The sequence below is a fragment of the Marmota monax genome, unplaced genomic scaffold, assembly GCF_021218885.2.
Source record: "Marmota monax isolate L192 unplaced genomic scaffold, Marmota_monax_Labrador192_F-V1.1 WCK01_AAM20220418_F8-fsc00050, whole genome shotgun sequence".
NCBI classification, from domain to species: Eukaryota; Metazoa; Chordata; class Mammalia; order Rodentia; family Sciuridae; genus Marmota; species Marmota monax.
This window is the reverse complement of record NW_026694552.1, coordinates 2069658-2094016: the sequence shown is the minus strand read 5'-3', so window position 1 is coordinate 2094016 and position 24359 is coordinate 2069658. Positions and strand designations below refer to the sequence as shown.

Genomic DNA, 24359 nt, shown 5'->3' with positions numbered 1-24359 from the left:
GAAAAATGCCAGCCAAAAAGAAGAGTTCATTTCTCATTCTCTAAGTTCTTTTAAAATCTATTGTATGTTGGTGCTAGTGGAAATAATTAACACTGCACAGATTAGTGATTCTGATTCAGATTTCAATGCACTTTGGCACACTATAGAACAGTGTGGTGATATTAAATTAATGCAAAACATACCCTATTACATCCGTTCATACAGGCTTCTGAACAAAGAAAATTAAACATTAGGGTTGCCTGTAATAGTAAAGGATATGATAAGGAGGTGTTTACATAGGATGAAACCAGAATGGACTATTCATTTTCAACCTTTGGTCACTGAAAGAAAACATCTCTTTAATATAACCCATTTAGAAAAGCACACGTAAGCTTAAAATTCCTACATCCCATAGTGGGGTGTGTATGAGTGTATAGGTGTTTATTTGTTTTTGTGTGTGTAGTAATGGGTAATTGACACTTTCTTAGGTTTCTATAATTGTTCAAAATTTCAAGTAAATGTTTATATAGAAACATTCACATTTTTCGATGAACTTTGGATATAACTACAGATCTGCCTGGGGGGATTTGTGACATGATGCTTTTCCTTAATGAACTACTTTCAAAATTTTCACAAGAGGAATCCAAAATAGATTATAATTAATTCCCCTGTCACATATTCTCCTAGGATAAAGTGACATATTTTCAGAAGTGGGCTACCCAAAAATTAATCTGGCAGGGGGATGGGTGAGGAAATACAGAAGGAAGTGTGTTTTAAATACTTTTCTGTAATTCACTTGCTTAGGTTTAGGCTGCAGCTATTGGGCTTTGGTAGGAAAGAAGCTGGGCTAGACATTTGCAAGTCCAGACAGAGGGCTTGTGAGCTTGAAAATCTAGCAGCTGGGGTGTGTTGTGGTAGCTGCTTTCCTGTGCTAAGCTGATTTACTTGTTTAAGGTCTGACCTCATCATCCTGTCAGTATGGGTTCCCACCTACACTGTTAGCAGCAGCTTTCTGCTTCAGCTAGAAGGCTAGAAGTATTCACAGCGTATCACAGGCAGAGGGGGAGGGGAGAGAAAGCAAGAAAGACTGCTCTCTTGTGCTTTTGTTAGTTTTGCAGAAGAGGCAGAGAAACAAGAGATAACAAAGGCTCGGTTTCCTTTCTGTTAGAGAAGGCTTTGTCTTTCCTTTTGCAACAATGTCTGTGTCCGGCAAGAAAGAATTTGATGTGAAACAAATCTTAAGGCTGCGCTGGAGGTGGTTCAGTCACCCTTCTCAAGGTTCGCCTAACACTGGAAGCTGCCTTCAGCAGGAAGGATATGAGCATAGAGGGACCCCGGTTCAGGGAAGGTTGAAGAACCACTCTCGGGACAGAAACGGACTGAAGAAAGGCAACAGTCCTGTCCACTACAATATACTGACACCAGTGTCGGGACCGGCCGCTGCTCATCAAAGAGCCCTTCAGAATTGGCACCAGCAAAACCTAATAGAACACCTTCAATCAAATAAAAATAGTCCTAAAGGAGGATCAGAGGAGAATTTGATCAAAGAAGATTGTGATAAACATTCACAAAATTTGAAGATGAAGCCTGATAACCACAAAGAAGATTCTAAAGCAAGGTAGGAGTTTTGGGTTATATAAGTGAAAGTCAGACTATTTTAACTTATTCTCTAAAACTTTCAGGTTTAAATAGAAGGTGTTATAATAATCTCTGAGTTTTTATGTAGCCAGTCAAGGTCTCCAAAAAACTCCCTCCTCTAAGTTTATAAAGGAAAACTGTAATAACGCATCTATTTTGATAATTAATGAAATTAATTTTAGGGTAGTGAGTTTATTTCTCCTGTTCCATCCCCACTCCAATAAGAATTGTTCCAGTTCTAAGAGATATTTTTATAATTTTTAATTTTTAAAAAATATCTCTGTGGTTCAGATGCTCAGATAGTTGTGATTCTTTGAGCAAGTGTGATAAATTACGAGAATTCTTCCTGATTTTGTGAGTTAGACTAACTTTGACAAAATAAAGGCTCTGGCTGCTCAGCATATCCTTATCTATTGCTTAATACACAGTTATAATAAGGACTTACAAAATTATGTTATTGTATATGAGGATATGAAAACTTTCTTTGGCATTGACATTCAAGTTATGCTACTTTCACAATTAGTTTGCAATCATGAAAATATTCTGCATAAAGCAAGTAACAAGATGTTGCTTACAAGGCTGAGACTGTAGCTCAGGGGCAGAGTGTCTCCCTCACACTTACGAGGTACTGGGTTTGATCCTCAGCACCACATAAAAAATAAATAAAGATAGTGTGTCTAAACCTACAACTAAAAAAAAAAAATTAAAAAACAAGATGTTGCTTACAACAATGAGATCTTAAAGTAGGAAATGGAATATGTCAGCTATTTAGGACATTAAAATGAAAGAAGAAATAATATATTGTGTTTGGGTATAGTCCAGAAACAAATTGATTTTATGTTTACGTTTGTGTCCATTGGGCCTATTTGAGTTGAAAAAATATATATTGTGCCCTCTAATATTGTCAAATATAATTTAATATAGTGAATTTTTATGTTTCTATTTCTTCTCTTATTCATTATCAGAAATTTTTATATTAATATATTTTAGACACAGATGAAGACCCTTGCAATGTAATTAAGTTTTGAAAATGCTATAGAGCAAGACATATTTTGATCTGCTTAAAATAACAGTTCAGGACTGGGGTTGTGACTCAATGGTAGAATGCTTACCTAGCATGTTTGAGGCACTGGGTTAAATTCTCAGCACCACATAAAAATAAATAAAGGTCCACCAACAACTCATAAAATATTTTAAAAAATAACAGTTTAACAAAAAGCTATGCAATTTTATTTTGAAATCTGGAAACTTGGCATACTGTGTCTCTGTGGAGGATGCAGAGTTACTCCTTGATAAAAGTTGTCCCAAATGTGTTTTAAGAACACTGTCTTGCTTCCATAAATTGAAAAGAGAAACTCTAAAAATAACGTAACATTATGACAAAAGACAAATCAAATGTGCCAACTGACACCTTTATAAGAACTAAGTTTTGTTGAAATGTAAACACATAGAAGATTTTTTGAAATGACTTTAGTTTACTGTGATATAGGCTTCTTAAGAAATGAAGCATGCACGTGTGTATTTTCTAATATATTTTGTGTTTACCCGAGGAAATGCTATGTAAATACTGAGATTGAAAGTTGCATTTGGTACACCTAACAGGACTTTCACAATAATATAAAGCCTATATTATTAGACTCAGCAATTTCTCAAATTATGTATCCTTACTGTGAACAATATTTTTAAAAATGTTGAATTTGGAGATTAATGAAAGCATTTAACACACAGTAGACAAACTGAAATTGTTCGCTGTGCTCCCCTGACAAAATTCTCTGAGTACTCATGAATTGATTTTACCTCATGGAAATGTTTACAAAAAATTAGATGCTATAAGAAAATGCTGGCTAAGGTGTTGAATGCAAAGTATCACCATGTGATATATTTAAAAAAATAGTCTCTCTTTTGATTTTTCTGACTGATGATATTTTTTTATCTTTTAAAAATTATTCTGTTGGGGCTGGGATTGTGGCTCAGTGGCAGAGTGCTTGCCTCACGCATGTGGGTTACTGAGTTCAATCCTTAGCACCACATAAAAATAAATAAACAAAATAAAGATATGTCCATGTGTAACTAAAAAAAAATTAAAAACATTATTCTGTTAATTATCCAGTGGTTTCAGAGGAAAACAAATATTTTCTTAAAAGAGGAAGTGGTTTTGTAAATATGCTAAGTATATCTTAGGCAGAAGGGAAGGACTAAGTTAAATGAAATATGATGCTTTATTACTCTCTCATTACCCAATTTGAATCTCTCTGTCTTGCCCCAGGAAAGACTAAGAAGCAGTTGTCTGATGTCTTGACTCTCTAATGCCTTTCTTCTTCAGCAAGATTGGGGAGCAGGATAAAAGGATTGTGGCAGTAGCCTGTATCCCCAAAATATAACGCCTCTGGTTTTAAAAAGAAAACAGTAATAAGTATGTAGAATTATCACATTAGTTTGAGATGAGCTCTGACACTTATGCAAAGTAAGGATATTTAACTATTCTATATTCTATAAATATTACAGGGAATGAATAAAGAATGGGATAAGTTTGAAATACACAATATAAAATATGAAATACCACAGTTAGTATCTCAAGAGGTATTAAATCTAACATATTAAAATTATATATTGTTTTTGAAATTTAAAAATTCAGGTACATTTCTGTAGCATTGTATTATAAATATGTAGTATATCTGAGAAAAGCTCTACATCCTGATTCAACATTGTTAAGTATGCACATACCAATATGCTTTACTATTAGAGACCTAGGTTCAATTATCATTTTCTTTTTGTCCTAGTTATCTACAGACTCTGCATCTTTTCTTCTCTGTAACTACCTTGCTCAAGTGTTCTTTTTTTAGTTTAACTATAACTTCCAACAAAACATTTTAGTAGTACATTATGATTATACTTTCTGTGACACAATACATGGTTATGAATCCATATATTTATATATTTATTTTATTTTTTTTCATTTTTTGCAGTTGTTAATAAATAAACAATTGCATAAGTACTCAGGTAGATGCCACAATGTTAACACTAGGCAACATTTTTCAAAACTGAATTGGCTAAGTCAAATGTTTGATGATATTGACTAAAATGCAACTGACCTATTTATGGTCCAAGAATATGTCTTAGTACAAAATTTGAGGTTCTCAAAACTGCTTATTTGAAAAGAATTGGCAGAAATGGGGATCATGATCTCATTCTATCCGTTAAGGATTCAGGCTTTTGCATACCCTGCCAACTTTACTGATATATTAGTTTGTATATCTTTGCCAGTGCTGCACTGTTAGAAAAGACTCCAAATTCCCTCTCCACTTGAGCTCTTTTGAATTTTCAAGTGAAAATTTCCTAGGAAAAAAGAGCAAGTATCACTGTTTATGTTGATATCCCAAAGGAAGGTGGCAAGATATAGAATTCATTAGTAATTCATTCCACATCTATTGAGCACCCATTGTGTCAGGTACTCTTCTAGTTTCCAGGAATAAAATCAGATTAAATCAGTTGTTTTCATGGAATAAACATTTTAATTGAGAGGGGCATTAACATAACCAAAAATATAATATTTAAGTTGTAATAATTAGTATGAAGAAAAATTAACTAGAGGGAAGAGAGTGAATGGGATATGCTCCTTTGGATAGGGAAGGCTTTTCTGATGAGGAGATATATGAGCAGAATTATATGAAATGATGGAAGAAGCCAAGATGGCTGACTCAAGAATTTGAAGCAAATGAGAGGTTAGTGCATCTATTCTGCAAAAAAGTTCGTAACTACCATACATCTTGTTCTATACAAATCTTTGCCAATTGCCCCCCACACAATCTATTAATTAATGCCTAAAATATACCTTAATTTACTTAATAAAAGTTTTTCATTTCTGCATTTGCAAACAAGAATAAAATATGCCCTGTCCTTTTGTTCATTAGTGATTTTAGGATCATGTACATGGCCCCTGGCCTCAGAGGTAACTTTTCAGTCATCCTTTAATAATGCTGCCATTTTTTCTGTGGGCATCTTTGTATTCAACCAACAGATCATATGTTTCATTTACAGAGGCTTATGCCCTTTGTGAGACATTGCCACATGGTAGTTTACTTCCTTTTTATGAAAACTTTTCAGATAGAGACAAATCCATTGTGGATCTTCATCCTTCACAGAAACCCATCTGTGACATGGAATCTGGGAAATGTTTATGCATGAGGGAAATCCTGAATTGAAAATAGTGAAACTTACTATAATATTCTTTTCTCATAAAATAAAAATGAGCTTTGTTGCTACTTGAAGGAAGAGCTTTCCAGGAAGAATGAACAGCAATTTCCACTACCTTGATATGGGACTGTGCATGTTATGTTCAAATGCAAGAAAGTCAGTGCATATGGAATAGAGGGTTCAATAGAAAGAATGGAAGAAAGTGATTTTGGAAAGATAACAATAATAAAGCAATAATAATGGAACTACAAAAATTAAAGGTATCATTTATCAACATTTACTATGTGTCAGGCACAAAGTACTTTACATGTCTTTTCTCATGCTTTTAAGAAAAAATTTTGAAGGTGAAGATGGTGATCACATCTATGATTTATCACATGACAATGTCAGAATAAATCTCTTGGAATTATTTTGTTGTTGTTGCTAGTCTTCATACAAGGCAAAAATAATGTGATTTTTTTTCAGATTTAGGCCTACTTTATACTGAATTATTTCATAGAGACTGTTTCAGAAAAATAGATAAGGAACAAACTACAATTTTATTGTTTATAGAAAGATTGAGGTTAAATTTTCTTGCTTGTGCATTAGAACATGTTGTACAAAGTTATATAAGTAGTTAAATTATTTTACTAAATTTGTAACATTTCAACAAATAGTTTGAATTTAATGCAGTGGTTTCTAATGTTTGTTTAGGAATGGAGCTTCATTTGGTTGATCTTAAATTCTCATTAATTGTAGCTTGTGTCTTTGGAGTGAAATACTCTGGCCCTCCTCTCTCATTTGGGGCACACAATTTAAGTTAGGATTTCATAACATATATTTAATATTTGAAAAATTTAGGACTCCCTTCCATTTAAGAATCTGATAATATTTTGTGGCCATGTTTCTTTAAATATTATGATTAAACACCTGTAGTCATTATTTCTGATATTTGAAATAAGTTTTTCATTTCTGCATTTGCAAATAAGAATAAATTATACAAAATATTTTATACTATTTAATATGTGATTCAAGAGCAATATATCACATTATCCTGTTGAAAATTGTGGAAGTATTTAGTTATCATAGTACTTTAGTTTGAAGTTTATTTCTTAAACTTTCATGTCTTCTTTATGACTCCTCTAAAATGTCTGCCCCTTGATGCTAATTTTTTTTATACCAGGGATTGAACCCAGGAACACTTAACCACTGAGCCACATACCCAGCACATTTTGTATTTTGTTCAGAGACAGGGCCTCACTGAGTGGCTTAGGGCCTGACTAATTTGCTGAGGCTGGCTTTGAATTTGCTATCCTCCTGAATCAGCCTCCTGAGCTGCTGGGATTACAAGAGTCCACCATGCCTGGCTCTTAATGCTAATTTTGTTGATTTATTTCTTTTGATATTCTAAGCAAAAATAGTCGCATGTTGTGTGTGTATGTATATATATATGCATATACACATGTGTATATATATTAATGTACATCTTTATCAGTGTCACATTATTTTATCTAAAGAAAATGTAAACTGAAATCAAGGGGGAGGATTAGAGAGTGCTGCATCCTCAATAAATATACTTAATTCAAAACATAATATACTGCAGGATGAACCTGGAATACCTTGCAGTTTCAGAAAAAAAGAAGTGCTGAAATATAATAGTGGATATGTGTCAAATGAACACAGGAATGACTTAAAGAGCCTCCCCCAATAGATAAAACTGGAACAATATGAAAAGCAAAATAGAGTAGCATTAGTTTATGAACCGAAGTATAAAACAAACATTCATGAGTCCACATGGATATAAATAAATGGTTGAATAATTAGAGAGATAAAGATAGGTCTCTTGAAGTGTAATTCCAAATAATTTACTTAGAAACTCTGCTCCCAAGGAGGTGAGGCAGAATACTTAGCTTTAAGAGTGAGTTGCACATATTGACTTCATTTCAAAGAGTGATTACTGAGTTGAAAAAGGACAGGAAAAATACATTTAAATTGTTAATGGTAGAGCACTTGCTTAGCATGTGTGAGGCACTAGGTTCCATCCTCAGCACCACATAAATGAATAAAATAAAGACATTGTGTTCATCTACAATTAAGCAATATCTATTTAAAAATTGTCAATGGAGAAAAATAACAAACATTACATTAATTGTATAATCAGGGTTAATATCAAAACTGTTCAATTACATCAAATATACACAAAATGTACGTAGTGATGAGAATGATATTTTATCTGTCTTCCTCCTCCTCAAAACCTATCACCCCAATTTAATTATGAAAAAAAAATCAGACAAATCCAAATAGGAGGACATTCTACAAAATACCCACTTATTTATCTTGTTGTCTTGTAATCAAGAGGAAAAAAAAAAGCCTGAAATACACTCATGACCAAGAGGAGCTTAAGAAGAAATGGCAATTCTATTTCTAGTTTTTTGAGGAATCTCTATACTGGTTTCCAGAGTGGTTAAACCAATCTGCAGTCCCACCAGCAATGTATGAGTGTACTTTTTTCCCAACATTCTTGCCAACATTTACTGTTGCTTTTATTTTTATGGTGGGGGGGATGCATTGGGGATTGAACTCAGGGGCACTTGATCACTGAGCCACATCCCCAGCACTGTTTTGTATTTTATTTAGAGATAGGGTCTCACTGAATTGCTTAGCACCTTACTTTTGCTGAGACTGGCTTTGAACCCACCATTCTCCCGTCTTAGCCTCCTGAGCTGCAAGGATTAAGGCATGCGCCACCACACCTGACTTGCTTGTATTCTTGATTGTTGTCACTCTGACTGGAGTGAGATGAAATCTCAGTGTAGTTTTCATTTGCACTTCTCTAATTGCTAGAAATGTTGAACATTTTTTCATATATTTGTTGATCATTTGTATTTCTTCTTTTGTTAAGCATCTGTTCAGTTCCTTTGTCCATTTATTGATTGGGTTATTTGATTTTTTGGTGTTAAGTGTTTTGAATTCTTTATATATCCTAGAGATTAATGCTCTATCTGATGTTCAGGTGGCAAAGACTTTCTCTTATTCTGTGGGTTCTTTCTGCATGCTCATTTCCTTTGTTGTGAAGAAGATTTTTTGATAGCATCCTATTTATTAATTCTTGATTATACTTGTTGTGCTTTAAGAGACTCATTGAGGAATTTTGTTCCTAAACTGACATTATGGGCCTACTTTTTCTTTTAGTAGGTCCAGGGTCTCTGTTCTAATTAATATCTAGATTCTTGATCCATTTTGAGTTGAATTTTGTACAGGGTGAGAGATAGGATATAAATTTCTTTCGGCTATGTATGAATTTTCAGTTTTTCCAGTACCATTTGATGAAGAGGCTATCTTTTCTTCAGTGTATGTTTATGCCATCTTTGTCTAGTATGAGATTACCTTATTTATGTGGGTTTGTCTCTGTGTATTTTCCAATGTACATATATGGATACACCACAGTGAATCATCCTATCATGTACATCCACAAGACTGGATCCTAACTAGAATAAGACATAATTCATGTTTATATGTATATGTCAAAATATATTATATTGTCATGTATAATTAGAAGGCATAAAATAAAATACAAAGGAAAAGAAGATATTCTGAATATGTATAATGAGAAACAAAAAAGGAACCTTTGGTAAAAACTTAGAAATCTGAATGAAGATGGACTTTATTTATTAATAAAATATCAACATTGGTTGCTTAACTATAAAATTTTTATTATACTAATATAAGAAATAGGAAACTGGGTGGAGGTATATGGGGACACTCTGTACAATAACTAAGCTATAATTTCACTATTTTAGCAAGTGGTATCTTAGCAAAGAAATTTCCTAAATAAACACTAGAGGACCATCCAATTGTGAAAACTTGGTGTTTTCTTTTTTTGTTTTTTGTTTTTCTTGTGCTTTTTGGCAACTGATTAAAAGGATACCTGCAATATTAAGTCTTATCCAGATGACATTATCTGTGGCTGTCAGTTGGTGTACTAACTTTAAGGGCCTAATGACTAATAAGGTCACAGTAAAGTAACTCCTTTTGATGCCATCTAAAACAAAAATTATTTTTACTCACTGATAATATCATGGATACCAATGAAGTGACATATATTTATTTCAAATAAAAGTGGCCTGCCACTTTTAAAAAAATAATTAGTTGCAATTCCATTTCTGTTTTATCTTTGAGGAAGAAAACAGTGGAACATATAAGACAGGCTTTCTTATATAAAAATGTTTATTTTCTTATGCAAAATGATACATATATCCATTAAGTATATTTCATTTCTTGTGAATCTTTTTCATGCCCGCCTAGTGATATAGCAAGAATATTTTCTAAGTAGACTAAAAACTACCTAAGAAAAGGTAACTAGAAGTGAGAAAATGCAAAACAAATTGTTTTGAGTCATATGAAAACTTACAATGGAACAGGTACTTTTTAACAAAAAGAATTATGGATGGTTTACTTTGGAAACACTGTTAAACATGTATTTCTTAACTAAATACATAAATATAATACTTATACTATAATTTCCATTTGAAAATGCAATGTGGATGGTAATGTTTATTGCAGGTAACAAGTGAATCTATAAGTTTTTATTAATCCTGGTAAATTTTCTCATATTTCTCCATTACTCACAGGGATTTATCACTTACATACTTTCAAATGTATTGTACGGAATGTACCTCTTACCCTATTTACTCCCTGTCTACTCCTGTTGCTTCCTCAGTACCTATACTAAACATCCTACAATGTTTTCCAACAGTTCTTTAACCTAAGTTATTTGTACTTAATCGTGCTACTGCTAAGTTACTAAATGGAAGCTGTCTGCTAAATCTCTTTCCTAATTTTTCCCTGCTGACAGCACAGTTAGACTTAGGTGTACTTTTCTGGGTAATGTTATTTACAGTACTTGTTAAAAGACCTAATAAACAACTGTATGGATAACAGAGTTTTACATAAAAATTTAAGCAACACAACTATTCATATTAGTCTGAAGTCTGCTGCAGCACTGAACAAGCCAGTTGCTTAACTGAGATGTTGGCATTATTTATTATCTTATTTTTTTTCTTCCATTCAAGAAATAAGCCTTACACATTAAAAGGCAAACAAACAAACAAAACAAAACAAAAACAAAACAAAAAAAAAACCTTCTGGCCAGAGAAACCTTGGAACACTTCACAGAAGAGATATTATTTGAAATAAACTTTGAGGAACAGGTAGCATCTTGATACAGATGTTGGATCCTTTATTATTTTTGCCTCCAAATTGTATCAGCAAATAAACTGTAAAATCAAAACATACTATAATTAATTAATTCAAGCTTCTTTTAAAATTTATTTGGTTAATAAAACATCAAGTTACTTATTCTTGCTAGTGATGTTAGTGTATTTTTCCCCCAGAAGGTTTACTTTGATACTCGTCTGTGATCAAAGATATAAAACACAGAGAATTTATCATATCCAGTAGAGTAATCTGTCTCCTCCTTCTTACCTCTATCATTCTGAAAAGAAGATAGTTCTGAGATTTACAATAATAGTACTTACATAAGTAACAAACTGGCTGTGTTTAAGTTTGCATATACCATGCTTGAAAAAAATAAAGTACATTTAAAAGTAAAAGAGTAAACTAAATATATCTCAATATTTCCCTGGTATTTTTCCTTCAGTTAACATGTGAGAACCAAGAAATTGTTGATTTGGAGTAAATTATCCTTTAAAAACATATGTATTTGACTGCATCAAGATATGGTAAAACACAGATGATTTTTATTTTAGAACACTTATATGAATTCTAAAGAATGTTTTCTCTATATATTTGTCTTTATATTAGTGTTTCAATGTTATATGATTTTGTAGTTTTTCAACTTTAACTGAAATACAAAATGACACTATGATTTTATCTCAAGCTCCATGATACCATACAACCAATTTTATAGACATATAAATATAGATATACACACATATATACATTTTTCCTATAAAAGGTCAAACTTTCAAAACCTGTGTCTTGTTTCTAAAGTGTAACTAACTAAATATGTTTTGTTTTCCAGAAGAAATGCTTAAATAAACCTTAACTAGATTAAATATCAAGGCATCTTAATTTTTAAATTTTATTTCAGTTTTTTCCTACTTTCTTGTTTTTTAAATTATTTATGCCAGTAGCTATATTCTTGTTCCCATTTAATGAAAAGTAAAAACGTGTAGTTAGAAGAGGAGGGGCATGTTAAACAATATATTGATTTGGTCCTTATATTTAATGTCAGCTATTCTAAAACTGACTAGAAGACAACTTCAAACCATTTATTTGGTATTTCATTAAGAAATGTTTATGAGGGCACACATTAACTGAAGATGAGTCTGGGCTTCAACAATACTAAACAACTTGTTTTTATGTTTATTTTTCCATTTTTTGCAGTTTGAGATTATTATTTTATGCATGCAACTTTTTTCACATCATATGACTGTGATGTTAAGTCATAGTCCTGTACTTAACATCAAATAATAATATAGGGATTAAAAGGATGATAATCTCGCTTCAGATTCCATTTTATGCCAGGTAAAAATTGTGTTTAAGTTCCCATTATTTTCTTTTTAATTTCCCTTCATTTTTATCTTCATCTTTTTCTTAACTCTCTGTTCTTTTCTATTTAATTCCTTTCCAAAGAGTGGATACACAGAAATAAGAATTGATTTATGGAGGAACATCTCAGCTATAGTTTTTGTCCAAAAGAGTGACTTTATGATGCAGAAGTCAACATTATTGACATGAGAATGATAAAGAAGAGTGTTAATCTGTGCTCCATATGTGTTAGTGTTGACTGTGTCATAAATTCAAGATTGCATTAGAAACTGTGTTCTAACGATCATTTCTATGTAGCTGAGTGTATAGTATGAGGATGATTAAGATTATTAATATTTCCTTTTAGAAGCTACCAAATTTATACTAATAATTTTTGCTAGTTGGGTTAATTTTATTAGCAGAGGAAAATCATAATTTAAAGTGAGTTAATTGGCCTTGAAAAGATGATAAGCTTTTTAAAAATACCTTCGTTTTATTTATTTATTTTTATGTGGTGCTGATAATCAAACCCAGTGCTTCACACATGCTAGGCAAGTGTTTTACCACTGAGCTACAACCCAAGCCTAAGATGAGAAACATTTTAGAAATATATTACTATAGTTAGAACATCTAATATATGCAAAAATGTTCTTTTGAAGTTTCTGTTTAATAAATTGCACTCAGAATCATACTGGGAAATCTCAACTAGGTCACTTTGTTATTTATTTTTTATTTTCTATTTTTAAGTTGCACATGACACAATCTTTCTTATTTATTTATTTATTTGTTTTTATGTGGTGTTGAGGATCGAACCCAGTGCCTCATGCATGCAAGGCAAGCGCTCAACCACTCTGCTACAACCTCAGCCCCACTTTGTTAGTTTTTTTTAAGGAAGAGCTTTATTTTGATGTAGCTAGTGTAATACCACGGTGAAACATAAGGAAAATTCCCAAATTCTGCTATTGTATATCATTCATGAAATTTGAAGCATTAGCTTCACCTAGCTCTGTAACTTTTACCTCAATTCCTTTGCCTTTCTTCACTTAAATTTTAAGTATTTACTGTGAGAAAACTTGGAAAGGACAGAGAACACCATGGACCTCATGTTACACCTAATCTTGTATTCGAGTTATTTTGCTCACTGGACATTTTTGCCAAAACCTTTTGACTTTTTTGTATTTTATTTAAGAGTATAGACCATTTAAATATGACATAAAGCAAACCACATGAGAATAACTTCATTTTCGTATTTTATGAATCTTTATAGCTGCAATAGTCATTAGCATTTGGAAAGAAAGTTACACATGAGGTGCAATAATTTGTAATTTTCATGAGATTAGCAATTTTAAATACTCAAGAATATAGAAATTGTATTATCTATATTATAAATAGAAAAAAATTAATATTAGATATGTAAATATGTATGGTAATAAGGATTTTGAGTCATTTTGAGTTTAGGCTGTTACCGTGCTAGTGTCTGTGGAATTGTCCAGTTCAGAGACTTCTCATTATCATGTAGTATCTGCTGCATTTCATGGACTGCAGTAAGGAGGACATAAAACTAATTTTTCTCCATTCAATCTTCCTGTCATTTTTTAAATGTAAAAGGTAGTCCAGTTTTTTTTTTTTTCTTGGAGAATCCAATTCTTTTAATATGTCCTCAATATCTGGAAAGTTAAGTTCATCTCTTCTACTAAAAGATCATGTTCTTCATAATTTCTTTATCATTTTTCAGCTTAACATAGTGGACTTTTAGGCTTAATTTTTTTCCTGGGCTTCAACAATACTAAACAACTTATTTTTATGTTTATTTTTCCATTTTTTGCAGTTTGAGATTATTATTTTATGCATGCAACTTTTTTCACATAGAAAATTCACATTGTGACAGAGTGTTCTATATAAGTTGTTAATTGCTGTAAACTTCCTCACATACAGCATTGCAAATCTACTAAAATTCTTGTAATCTCCACCCATATTTCAATCATTCAAGAGACATTTTCTTATTGCTAAACACTCAACTTTGGTTTCCTTGACATGAGTAGTAACTATGAGTTGGCTGGTAATTCAAGCTAAACTTGACCAGTGTTTTTAGAGAAGAGACTAGAAAAAAAAACCAGAAAAATGTAAGTAAATACATTCATGTTCTTTAAAAAAGATATATATATATATATATATATATATATATAGATAGATAGATAGATAGATAGATAGATAGATTGAACCCAGTGCCTCACACATGCCTCTACCACTGAGCTAAAACCCCAGCCCCTGCATTCATGTTCTTGAAGTTTACCAGTACAGTTAAGGAAATGATTCTCATACTTTGGCTCAGTGTAATCTAAAAAATATTACTTTATGATTACTTAATGAAACTTTATACTATACAGTCAGTTACAAATGCTCTTTCTTCATTTGCTAAATTGAATTTATGGAGTGGTAATGTTCAAAAGCTAACACTTTCTCTTAGTTGAAACGATGGATGGAATAAGAGAAATTTACAAAAATATTTAAAATCCACCTAATACATCATTGCTTTGTTTGGATTGTATAAATCAGTATAACAAAATGTAGGAAATAGGATGATAAAAACTTTTTTAAGTCTTTGCTGGATATTCTAGAAGCATATTGTGAGGCATGAATGTGATGACTGTTTTAGAATAAGGGTAGGTGAACATTTTCAATAAAGGGACTCAGAGTAAATATTAAGATTGTGTAGTCCATATGTTCTCTATTACAACTACTTAACTTTGACATTAGCTTGAAAGCTACCATAATATGTACATAAATGAGTGTGACAGTGTTCTAATAAAACCAAATTTATGGACATTGAATTTTGAATTTATAATTTTCAATTCCTCTTTTTATTTTAACCGTTAAAAAAGTAAAATGTAGTCCTAATTCAAAGGCATACAAAATTGATGGATGACAAGATTTGGCCCACATGCTATAGTTTGTCAATCTCTTTTATAGAAGCACTCTGTAAGATATGAAATGAATGCTTTCTACAAACAAAAACCATGAGAGTGTTTTCATTTTGACCAGCCTTAGTTGAGAAACTTATAGCTTTGAACCTTGTCACTGACTGATTCTTGCTTATTTTTCAGAAGTGTTTTGATTTTGCACTCTATTTAGACTCAGTTTTATATGTCACGATGCTAACACAACTGTTAAAGAAGCTAAAGTAAATCTGACTGCAAGTTTTTTATACTGATACAAAACAAAATAAGAAACAAGAGAATTAATATAAATTTCTCTCATATCTAGAAAACAAAAATCCCATGAAAGTAAAAATTTTCCCCAAACTATACTTCCAGTTTTAAGTTTAGTTGACATTTAGAATATATAATAAATGCAAAGCACTTTGAAACAGAGAAAGATGTATCAAATAACTGCTTTCAATTGCTTATAATATATGAGAATATAGAATATTTATACTAACAACTGTAATGCAGTATAGAATGTAACAAGTAATATAATAGTAGTATAGCCAATAATCCATAAATAATGTAATTTTAAAGTGAATTAGAAAAAGACCCTTACACAAACCTTTCCCTTTATTTCAATATATTAACTACTGATATACAGTGTGTTTATATGTGGGAGATTTACTTGTTCCTTTGGGCAATAACTGGGTAACTAATAGGTTCATATATAGCTAGCTCTTTCTCTGTACATACAGGGGAGATATTTATTTTAAGGTAAGGTCCAGATACCTAAAGGGAGATAGAATTTATTTGTAAAGCCCTTTAACAATGATATTTCACTCTTGCTTTAAGACTCCTTAAGGTGTATCCCTTAAGTAGGCAGAATGAAATTGAAGGAATACTAGAAAAAATAAACACCTCATGGTCCAAATATGTTTTTCTTATACGTTTTGCCAATTTCCACATTTATTTTTGGAGATTACATCCTCTTTTTCAAGGCTGCCATTGTCCTTTGTTTAACCATAAATAGCCATGGCTTCTCTGCTATTGCTTTGAAGGGGGACACATTCATTTTCAGGCCTCTAATAAAATTTTCCACATAAACTTGGTTTATTTTTAATTTTAGTGTGGCAAGAATGTTTAAAGAGAGACCTGCCGTATTAACAATTACACCTAGAATAATGTCTTTCAGGTTCATTCATGTTCCTGCATATACAGTTTGTTTGTTTTCTAAGACTAAATAGTATTTAATTGTATGTATGTACCACACTTTCTTTATCCATTCAACTGTACTTGGTGATTTAGATGTTTACTCCAAAATAATGAGAGCTGGTGAGCTTTTTTAATATATATCTATTAGACATTTGTATAACTTTAAAAAAGAAAAGTCTATTCAAGTCATTTACCTATTTTAATTATTTTAATATATATTGGTATAATAACTCTCTTTTAGATATAAGGCTTGCCTTTTTTTTCTCTCATTTTACAGGCTATCCTAGCATTCTATTGATTGTTTCCTTTGTGGGAAGAAAACTTATAGTTTAATATATTACCACTTGTCTACTTGCTTTTGGTGTCATATCTAAGAAAACATTTGCTGGATCATGGGCACAAAAATTTTGTCCTTTATTTTTTCTTTATTGCTTCCTAGGGAACTCAAGTGTTATATTTAAATAATTGATCGATTTGAATTAAATTTTGTGCTATGTGTAAGATATTCAGTTTCATTTTTTTGCATGTGGGTATCCACTTTTCTCAGTACATTTATCAAAGGGACTATCCTTTGTTATTGTGTATTCTTGGCTCCCTGTGGAAGATCAGTAGATCCCATATGTATGGGTTTATTTCTGATCTGCCTTTTCTGTTCCGAGGTCTATGTATATGGTTTTATGCTAGCAACATACCACTTCTTAAACTATATTGTTATTTATGTATTTTTTTAATGTGGTGCTAAGGATTGAACCCAGTGCCTCACATGTGCTAGGCAAGCACTCCTCCATTGAGCCACAACCCCAGCCCCAACATGCTGTTTTAATTACTATCACTTTATTTTAAAACCAAGAAACATGCCAGTGTCACCTTTTTTTTCCCATTAAGATTTCTTGGATATAATCTTGAGTATTTTTTAAATCTATATGAATTTTGATTTTTTTCTATGATTGTAACAGTGCCACTGAGATTTCAATGGAATTGGAAGTTAATCTACATATGGCTTTGGATATTATTGACCTTTCAAAATATTAAGACTTGAAATCCATAAGTACAGGTTTCTTTCCATTGCTTTGTGTTTTCTTGAATTTCTTTCATCTATATTATGTGGCTTTGAATATACAAGCGTTTCATCTCCTCGCTTTAGTTAATTCCCAAATATTTGATTCCTACTTATGCTATTCAGAAAAAAAGATTTATTTCATTTCTGGGTAGTTCATTGTTAGTTGCATGATGATTATATATCTTGTAACATTATTGAATATGTTCATTCTATCAGTTTTTGTGGCTTTATTAGAGTTTTCAACATGTAATATCATGCTATCTGCAAATAGAAATGGTTTTGCATCTTTTTTTCCTGAATTAAATGATGTTTATTTATTTTTCTTGCCAATTTCTCCAATTTAGGGTTCCAGTGTGATGTCAAATAAAATAGGGAAAATCTTTGATTTTTAACCCTTGGGTATTATGTTACTTATGGACTTTCATATATGTCCTTAATGATGCTGAGGCAAATTCCTTCTCTGCTTAGTTTAGTAAGAATTTTTATCATAGAGGAATGTTGAATTTTTTAAGTACTATTTGGCATATAATAATATGATCTTATTCTTTATTTTTAAATTTGTTGTATCACAGTAATTGCACATCACAGAACATCCTTGCAACTCAATGATAAATACCATTCATATTTGATATTTTAATGTGATGTTAAATTTGGTTCCTCTGGTGTTTTGCTGAAGATTTTTTCATCTACTAATAGGAATGTTGGTCTTTAGTTTTCTTTATTTATAATGCGTTTATTTGGCTTTTCATATTAGTGTAATACCTCAGAAAGTGAGTTTGTAAATGTTCCCTCTTCATCAATTCTTTGAAAAGTTTTAAGAAGATTCGTGTTAATCATTCTTGAATGTTTGGGATAATGAACCAGTAAAGCTATCTGGTCATGAGATTATTATTTTTTAGTTAGATAGGTTTTGATTGCTGAATAAAACTTCTTTTTAATTATTATTCTGCTCAGATTATCTATTTCTCCAGAATTAAATCTTGCCAGGATTTATTACTAGTTTTTGTAGGCCATTCAATTTGTTTGCATTCACTTGTTTGTGGTAGTGTTTGATGAACTTTTTGTACATCCATGATATAAGAAAAAATATCTCATTTTTCATTTTAGATTTTATTTATTTGAATCTTCTCTTTTTTCTTAGTTTAATTAAGAGTTTATTAATTTTATTGATTTCTCATTGTTTTCTACACTCAATTATATTTGATTCTGCTCTAATTTTATTGTTTCCTTTCTTATGCTAACTACGTGTTTTGTTTTTGTTTTTGTTTGTACTGAGTATTAAACCCAGGGCCACCATGCTAGACAGTCCCTCTACCACTGAATTAAAATCCCAGGTTTTTTTTTTAATTCTTTGAAGTATAAAGTTAGGTTGTTTATTTGAGATTTTTCTTCTGTAATGTACCTGCTAATAGCTATAAAATTCCTTCTTGATATTGCTTTAGATGCATCCCCTATGTTTTGGTTTGTAATGTTTCCATTTTGACTAATCTTGAGATATTTAAAATATTACCATTCCAAAAAACCCCTCTGTAAATGAAGTAAGGATATTTGTATTTAATTCTGAGATAGGGATACGCTGGAAATACAATTCAAACAGAAAAAAAAACAGGAAAGAAACATTGTCAAAAAGATTAAATTCCAGAAATTACCATTACATTTAAAAAAAATTTATTTATAGTTATAAATGGACAGAATGCCTTTATTTTATTTGTTTATTTTTATGAAGATTGAACCCAGTGCCTCACCCATGCTAGACAAGCCCTCTGCTGCTGAGCTACAGCCCCAGCCCTTACCATTACATTTTGAATATTAAAACATTATATTAAAAGCATGTAAAATTGTGATGTAATTGAAATACAGATACTGTGCATAGGTACTCTATCAAAATTATCATTAGGTTTCACTGCATTGGCAATCAAATGACAGACATAAATATTACCATTTTATGGGATATTTCAAATATAACTTTTATAATCATATTATAAAGGTCTGTTGAGTTCTTGATTAAGACCATTGATTGTGTAATGTAAGTGCTATTATAGTGTTCACTTGTTGAAAACACAGCCTTATATTTCTTTTAAAAAAGTAATGCAAGAAGAAACTTTTAAGATATTTAAGCTAGGAGAAGAAAGGCAGTTGTAAAATGAGGTAAAGCATAACTCTATTATTTGAAAACAGCTGGAATTATTTATTATACTGTTTTAACAAGATAATTTTAAGTATGTTCAATAATGTAGCCTAACATGGATGTTTTAGCATTTTTCACATATGCCTACCTATATTTTGAAATCTGATGCAGTATAGTATACTTAGCCATTAAACTCTAACTCTAAATAAGATGACATTGAAAAGCATATCCCTATCTCAGAATTAAATTTGTAGGAATAAACAAACTTCTCTCAATAATAATAGTGAATATAAGTTGCAGAAGCTAGGCCCAAGCTTGTGATCCTCCTGCCTCAGCTTCCTGAATCACTGGAATTACACTAGATGGTACCACACCTAGTGCTGAGGATTTCATTTTGTACATCTCCCTTTTAATCTAAAACATGTTGCATGTTTGGAAAATAAATGATATAGTTAACCATATTTCACTTCTCTAAGTTCCATGAGCCTACTGTGTTCAATTAGGGCCTTATGACTCTTTGTTTCCAGAATGTTTGTTCCCATCATCCCCACTAAGCTTCAGGAATAGATGTAGTCACTCTCCTATATTCAGAGAGCCAACTATATTATTTTTCATAGTATGTCATATTTGTTAATGTTTAATTAACATCATTAGACTTCCAAGACAGAATGTCAGCTAGAGAGATGTCTCTTGTACTTACTAATGTATTATTAGAAGGTAGCATCCTACCTTTTTTACAACAGGAAGCAGTCTACACATATTTATTGACTGATTGATCACACATATACCTGATATATGCCTACAAATTAATTAGTACATTTTTGAGGGTCATGTAACTGTTACCTCCTTTTTTTTTTTCCTTTTGTGCCAAGTATTGAACATAGGGGCACTTAAACACGAAGATACATCTCTAGCCATTTATTTATATTTTATTTAGAGACAGGGTCTCCCTGAGTTGTTTAGGACCTCACTAAGTTGCTGAGGCTGGCTTTGAACTCACAATCCTCCTGCCTTAGCCTCCTGAGCCACTGGGCTTTACCTCCTTATTGAAGAATTTCCCAGTAATTCTAATTTGTACATGATATCTTCTTCCTCTGAAACCTATCTGTTTTGTTTGTACATTTTTAATATTTTTTTTAACTTACCTTAAGTTTAAATAAATTTCTTTAGGAAAGTGACAATGTCTCAGCCTGTTCTCCTTTTCAATGTATTTAGCAGGATAATTAAGCATAACAAGTGAGAATAGTGAAAATTTCTTATTCATATTAGATTAACTCAAAAAAACAACAATATATGATTGACAATTTTAACCACTTAATAGTGTAAAATTCAAGAGTATTTAAGACAGTCACACTCATCAGTAAATGTCACCAGGTAGGGTATGGCTGAATAAGGAAGGTTACTGGGAGCATGACTTTAGGGTTTATATTTTGTCTCTGGTAAGTAAGACCTCTCTATCTCTGCTTTCCAATGGCCATGTCCTGAGCTGCTTTCCTCCATCATACTTTCCTTCCATAATGTTCTACCTCACCTTAGACCCAGAAGAATGGATCTGGCCATCTATGGACTGAGACCTCAGGAATCAGGGGAAAAAAGAAAATTTTCTTCCTCTAAAATTATTGTAGCCAGGATTTTTAATCTCAGTGATGGAATAGCTGAATAATATTCAGAGGAATTCCAAAACAAACCTGAAATCTCTCAAATAGGTGAAGCTCACAAACTCAACCACCTAAATGAGAGTCAGGACAGAATTAAATATAGCAAATCAACCAGAATTGTAGGAAAAAACAAACATCTCTCAATAATAATAGTGAATATAATTTTTCTCAACTCCCCAATTGAAAGACACAGATTAGGGGCTAGGGCTGGGGCTTAGTGGTAGCGCACTTGCCTGGCATGTGTGAGGCACTGAGTTTGATTCTCAGCACTGCATATAAATAAATGATATGAGCATCTATCAACAACTAAAAAAAATTTTAAAACAGAAAGACACAGATTAGCAGAACGTATTAAAAAGCAAGATCCAAATAAATGATATTTTCAAAAGACTTATAGGCAAAGTTTTCTATAAGCTGAAAGTAAAAGAATGAAGAGAGACATTCCATGCAAATGGATTCCAAATACTATTCTCATCCCTGAAAAAAACATATTTCAAGCAAAAATTATACATAAAAATCAAAGAAGGCCACTACATATTGGTAAAGGGAACAATCCAACAAGAGGTTATAATGATAGTAAATATATATGTACTAAACAGCAGTGCTTCTAATTGCATTAAAAATAGTTTTTGACATTAAATCCCAGATGGACCCCAGTATGACAATACTGGATGATTTTAGCACATCCTTGTTCTGAATAGACAAGTAATCCAAATGTAAAGTCAAAAAATATATTTCACATGTAAGTAATACTATAAATCAAATGGACCAAATATACGGATACAGAATTTTTTCATCCTCAAATACTAGAATTTACTTTCTTCTTAGCAGCTCATTTAACCTTTTCCAATATAGACAGTATTCTAAGTCCCAATGTATGTGTTAGTATATACAAAAAATAGATCTAATCCTGTGCATTCTAACAGATCATAATGGAACAAAACTGAAAACTTACATCAGTAAAAGTAATAGCAATAAGGGCTGGAGTTGTGGCTCAGTGGTATAGCGCTTGCCTAGCATGCATACATGAGGCACTGGGTTCAATCCCTGGCACCATATAAACACAAAAACATATAAAATAAAGGTATTGTGTCCATCTACAACTAAAAAAAATTTAAAAAGGAATATATATATATATATATATATATATATATATATATATAAAATAGACTTTGTAACTTATAAATCAAACATAAGGAGATTGAAATGTATATATATATGACACATGTGTGTGTGTGTGTGTGTGTGTGTGTGTATTTTGGTGCTGGGAAGTAAGCCCTGGGGTGCTTTACTACTGAGTTACATACCCATCCCCTTTCTTTTTTTCTTTCTTTTTTTGTGATACTGTCTTGCCTAGTTGCTGAAGGTAGCCTTGAATCTGTGATACTTTTATCTTATCCTCACAAGTTACTTAGATTATAGGTATGTGCCACAATTCCCAGCTTGAAAAATACTCTTTTATATGAAGAATGCCATCATAGAAGAAATGAGAGAAGAAATCAAGAAATTCTTAGAAACAAATGTGAACAGAGGTACAACATATCAAAATCTTTGGTACACTGTGAAACCAGTTCTAAGAAAAAAACGTACAGCATTCAGTACCTACATTTAAAAAAAACAGATCTCAAGTAAATAAGCTTATGCCTCACCTCAAGGCCTTAAAAAAGGAAGAGTGTATTAATTCCCAAATCAGTAGAAAACAGGAAATAATCAAAACCAGAAGGCCAAATTGATGAAATATAGAATTAAAAAACAAAGGATCAATGCAGCAAAGAGTTGGTACTTCCAAAAGATAAATAAGATTGATAATCCCTTAGTGAAAGTAATCACAAGAGAGAGAAGATGCAAATCAACAAAATTAGAGGTGAAAAATGAAATATCATCAGAGACACTTCCAAAATTCAGAGTATCATTAGAAATCATTTTGAAAATTTATATTCTGAAAAACTGGAAATTCTAGAAGATATTAGCAGATTTCTAGATACACATGACCTTCCCACATTGAATTAGGCAAATATAGAAAACCTAAACAGATTAATATCATACAATGAAATTTAAAAAGCAATTGAAAGCCTTACAACAAAGAAAAGACCAGGACCAGATATATTACCAGATGAGCCCTACCAAACATTTAAAGAACTAGCACAAGTTTTCCTCAAATTATTTCATGAAACTTAAGGGGAAGGAACACTCCTAAATTCATTTTATGAATTTAGCTAGTGTGATCTGATACCAAAATGAGACAAAGAAATAAAAAAGAAAAACTGTAGACAAATGTCCCCAGTGAACATATGTGCCAAATGCCTTACTGACATATTAGCAAACTGCATTCAAATACACATCAAGAAGGTAATACTCCATAACCAAGTGGATGTGATCTCAGGGATATACTAGTCCCTTCATATCTGTTCTTTCTCAATCCAATGTTTTTGTACCATATTTACCGTGGGTGCCATGGAAAGAGAAATATACCTACTTCTACTCTACTGGTATTCCCTACATCTTTATTATATCCAATCCCCATTTTTACCTTTTTTCCAGTTCCCACATATGAGAGAAAATATCCAAACCTTAATTTTATGAATTACTTTTTGGTAGACAGAGTAAGGGGAGGAACCAGATCTGATGTGGTATAAATCAAACTCCATGAATGTATGATTTTGTGAAAATGAAAAAGTTAATTTTATATAACTATAAATACTCTGATAAAAAATGTGTTATTCCATCAAATGGACTAAGCTCTTAATGAGGTCAGATCCCTCATGGTCTAATTATGGCCTAAATGCTCCATTTCTGAACCTTGCCACATTGGGGATCATGTTTATAGCACATGAGTTTTGTGGGACAATCTATGTCCAAGCCTTAATGCCAGCTGGGGGGGGAGATGACCTGGGCTCCAATTGCTGGTTCTGAGCTGCCAATGTCACCAACGCTTTCTTCAGTTTGTCAGAGCTAAACTATTCTGACAGGTTCAGACACTGCAATCAACAGATTTTGGTTGTATCTGATGTAGCTTGATAAGATATCAGGCTCTG

At 31.9% G+C, this 24359-nt stretch overlaps 1 protein-coding gene across 3 annotated transcripts in view; it reads left to right on the top strand.

Moving 5' to 3' along the window:
• Window positions 1-954: 954 nt before the first annotated feature.
• Klhl4 (kelch like family member 4) overlaps window positions 955-24359 on the top strand; it is a 102747-nt gene continuing 79342 nt past the window's right edge. For 2 of the 3 annotated variants that reach the window (XM_058571600.1, XM_046420857.2), the window contains exon 1: window positions 955-1597. In XM_058571600.1, coding sequence (XP_058427583.1) covers window positions 1176-1597 — 422 coding nt within the window. In that variant the 5' untranslated portion in view covers window positions 955-1175. The remainder of the gene's footprint in view (window positions 1598-24359) is intronic. The other variant, XM_046420856.2, reaches the window with a different exon arrangement.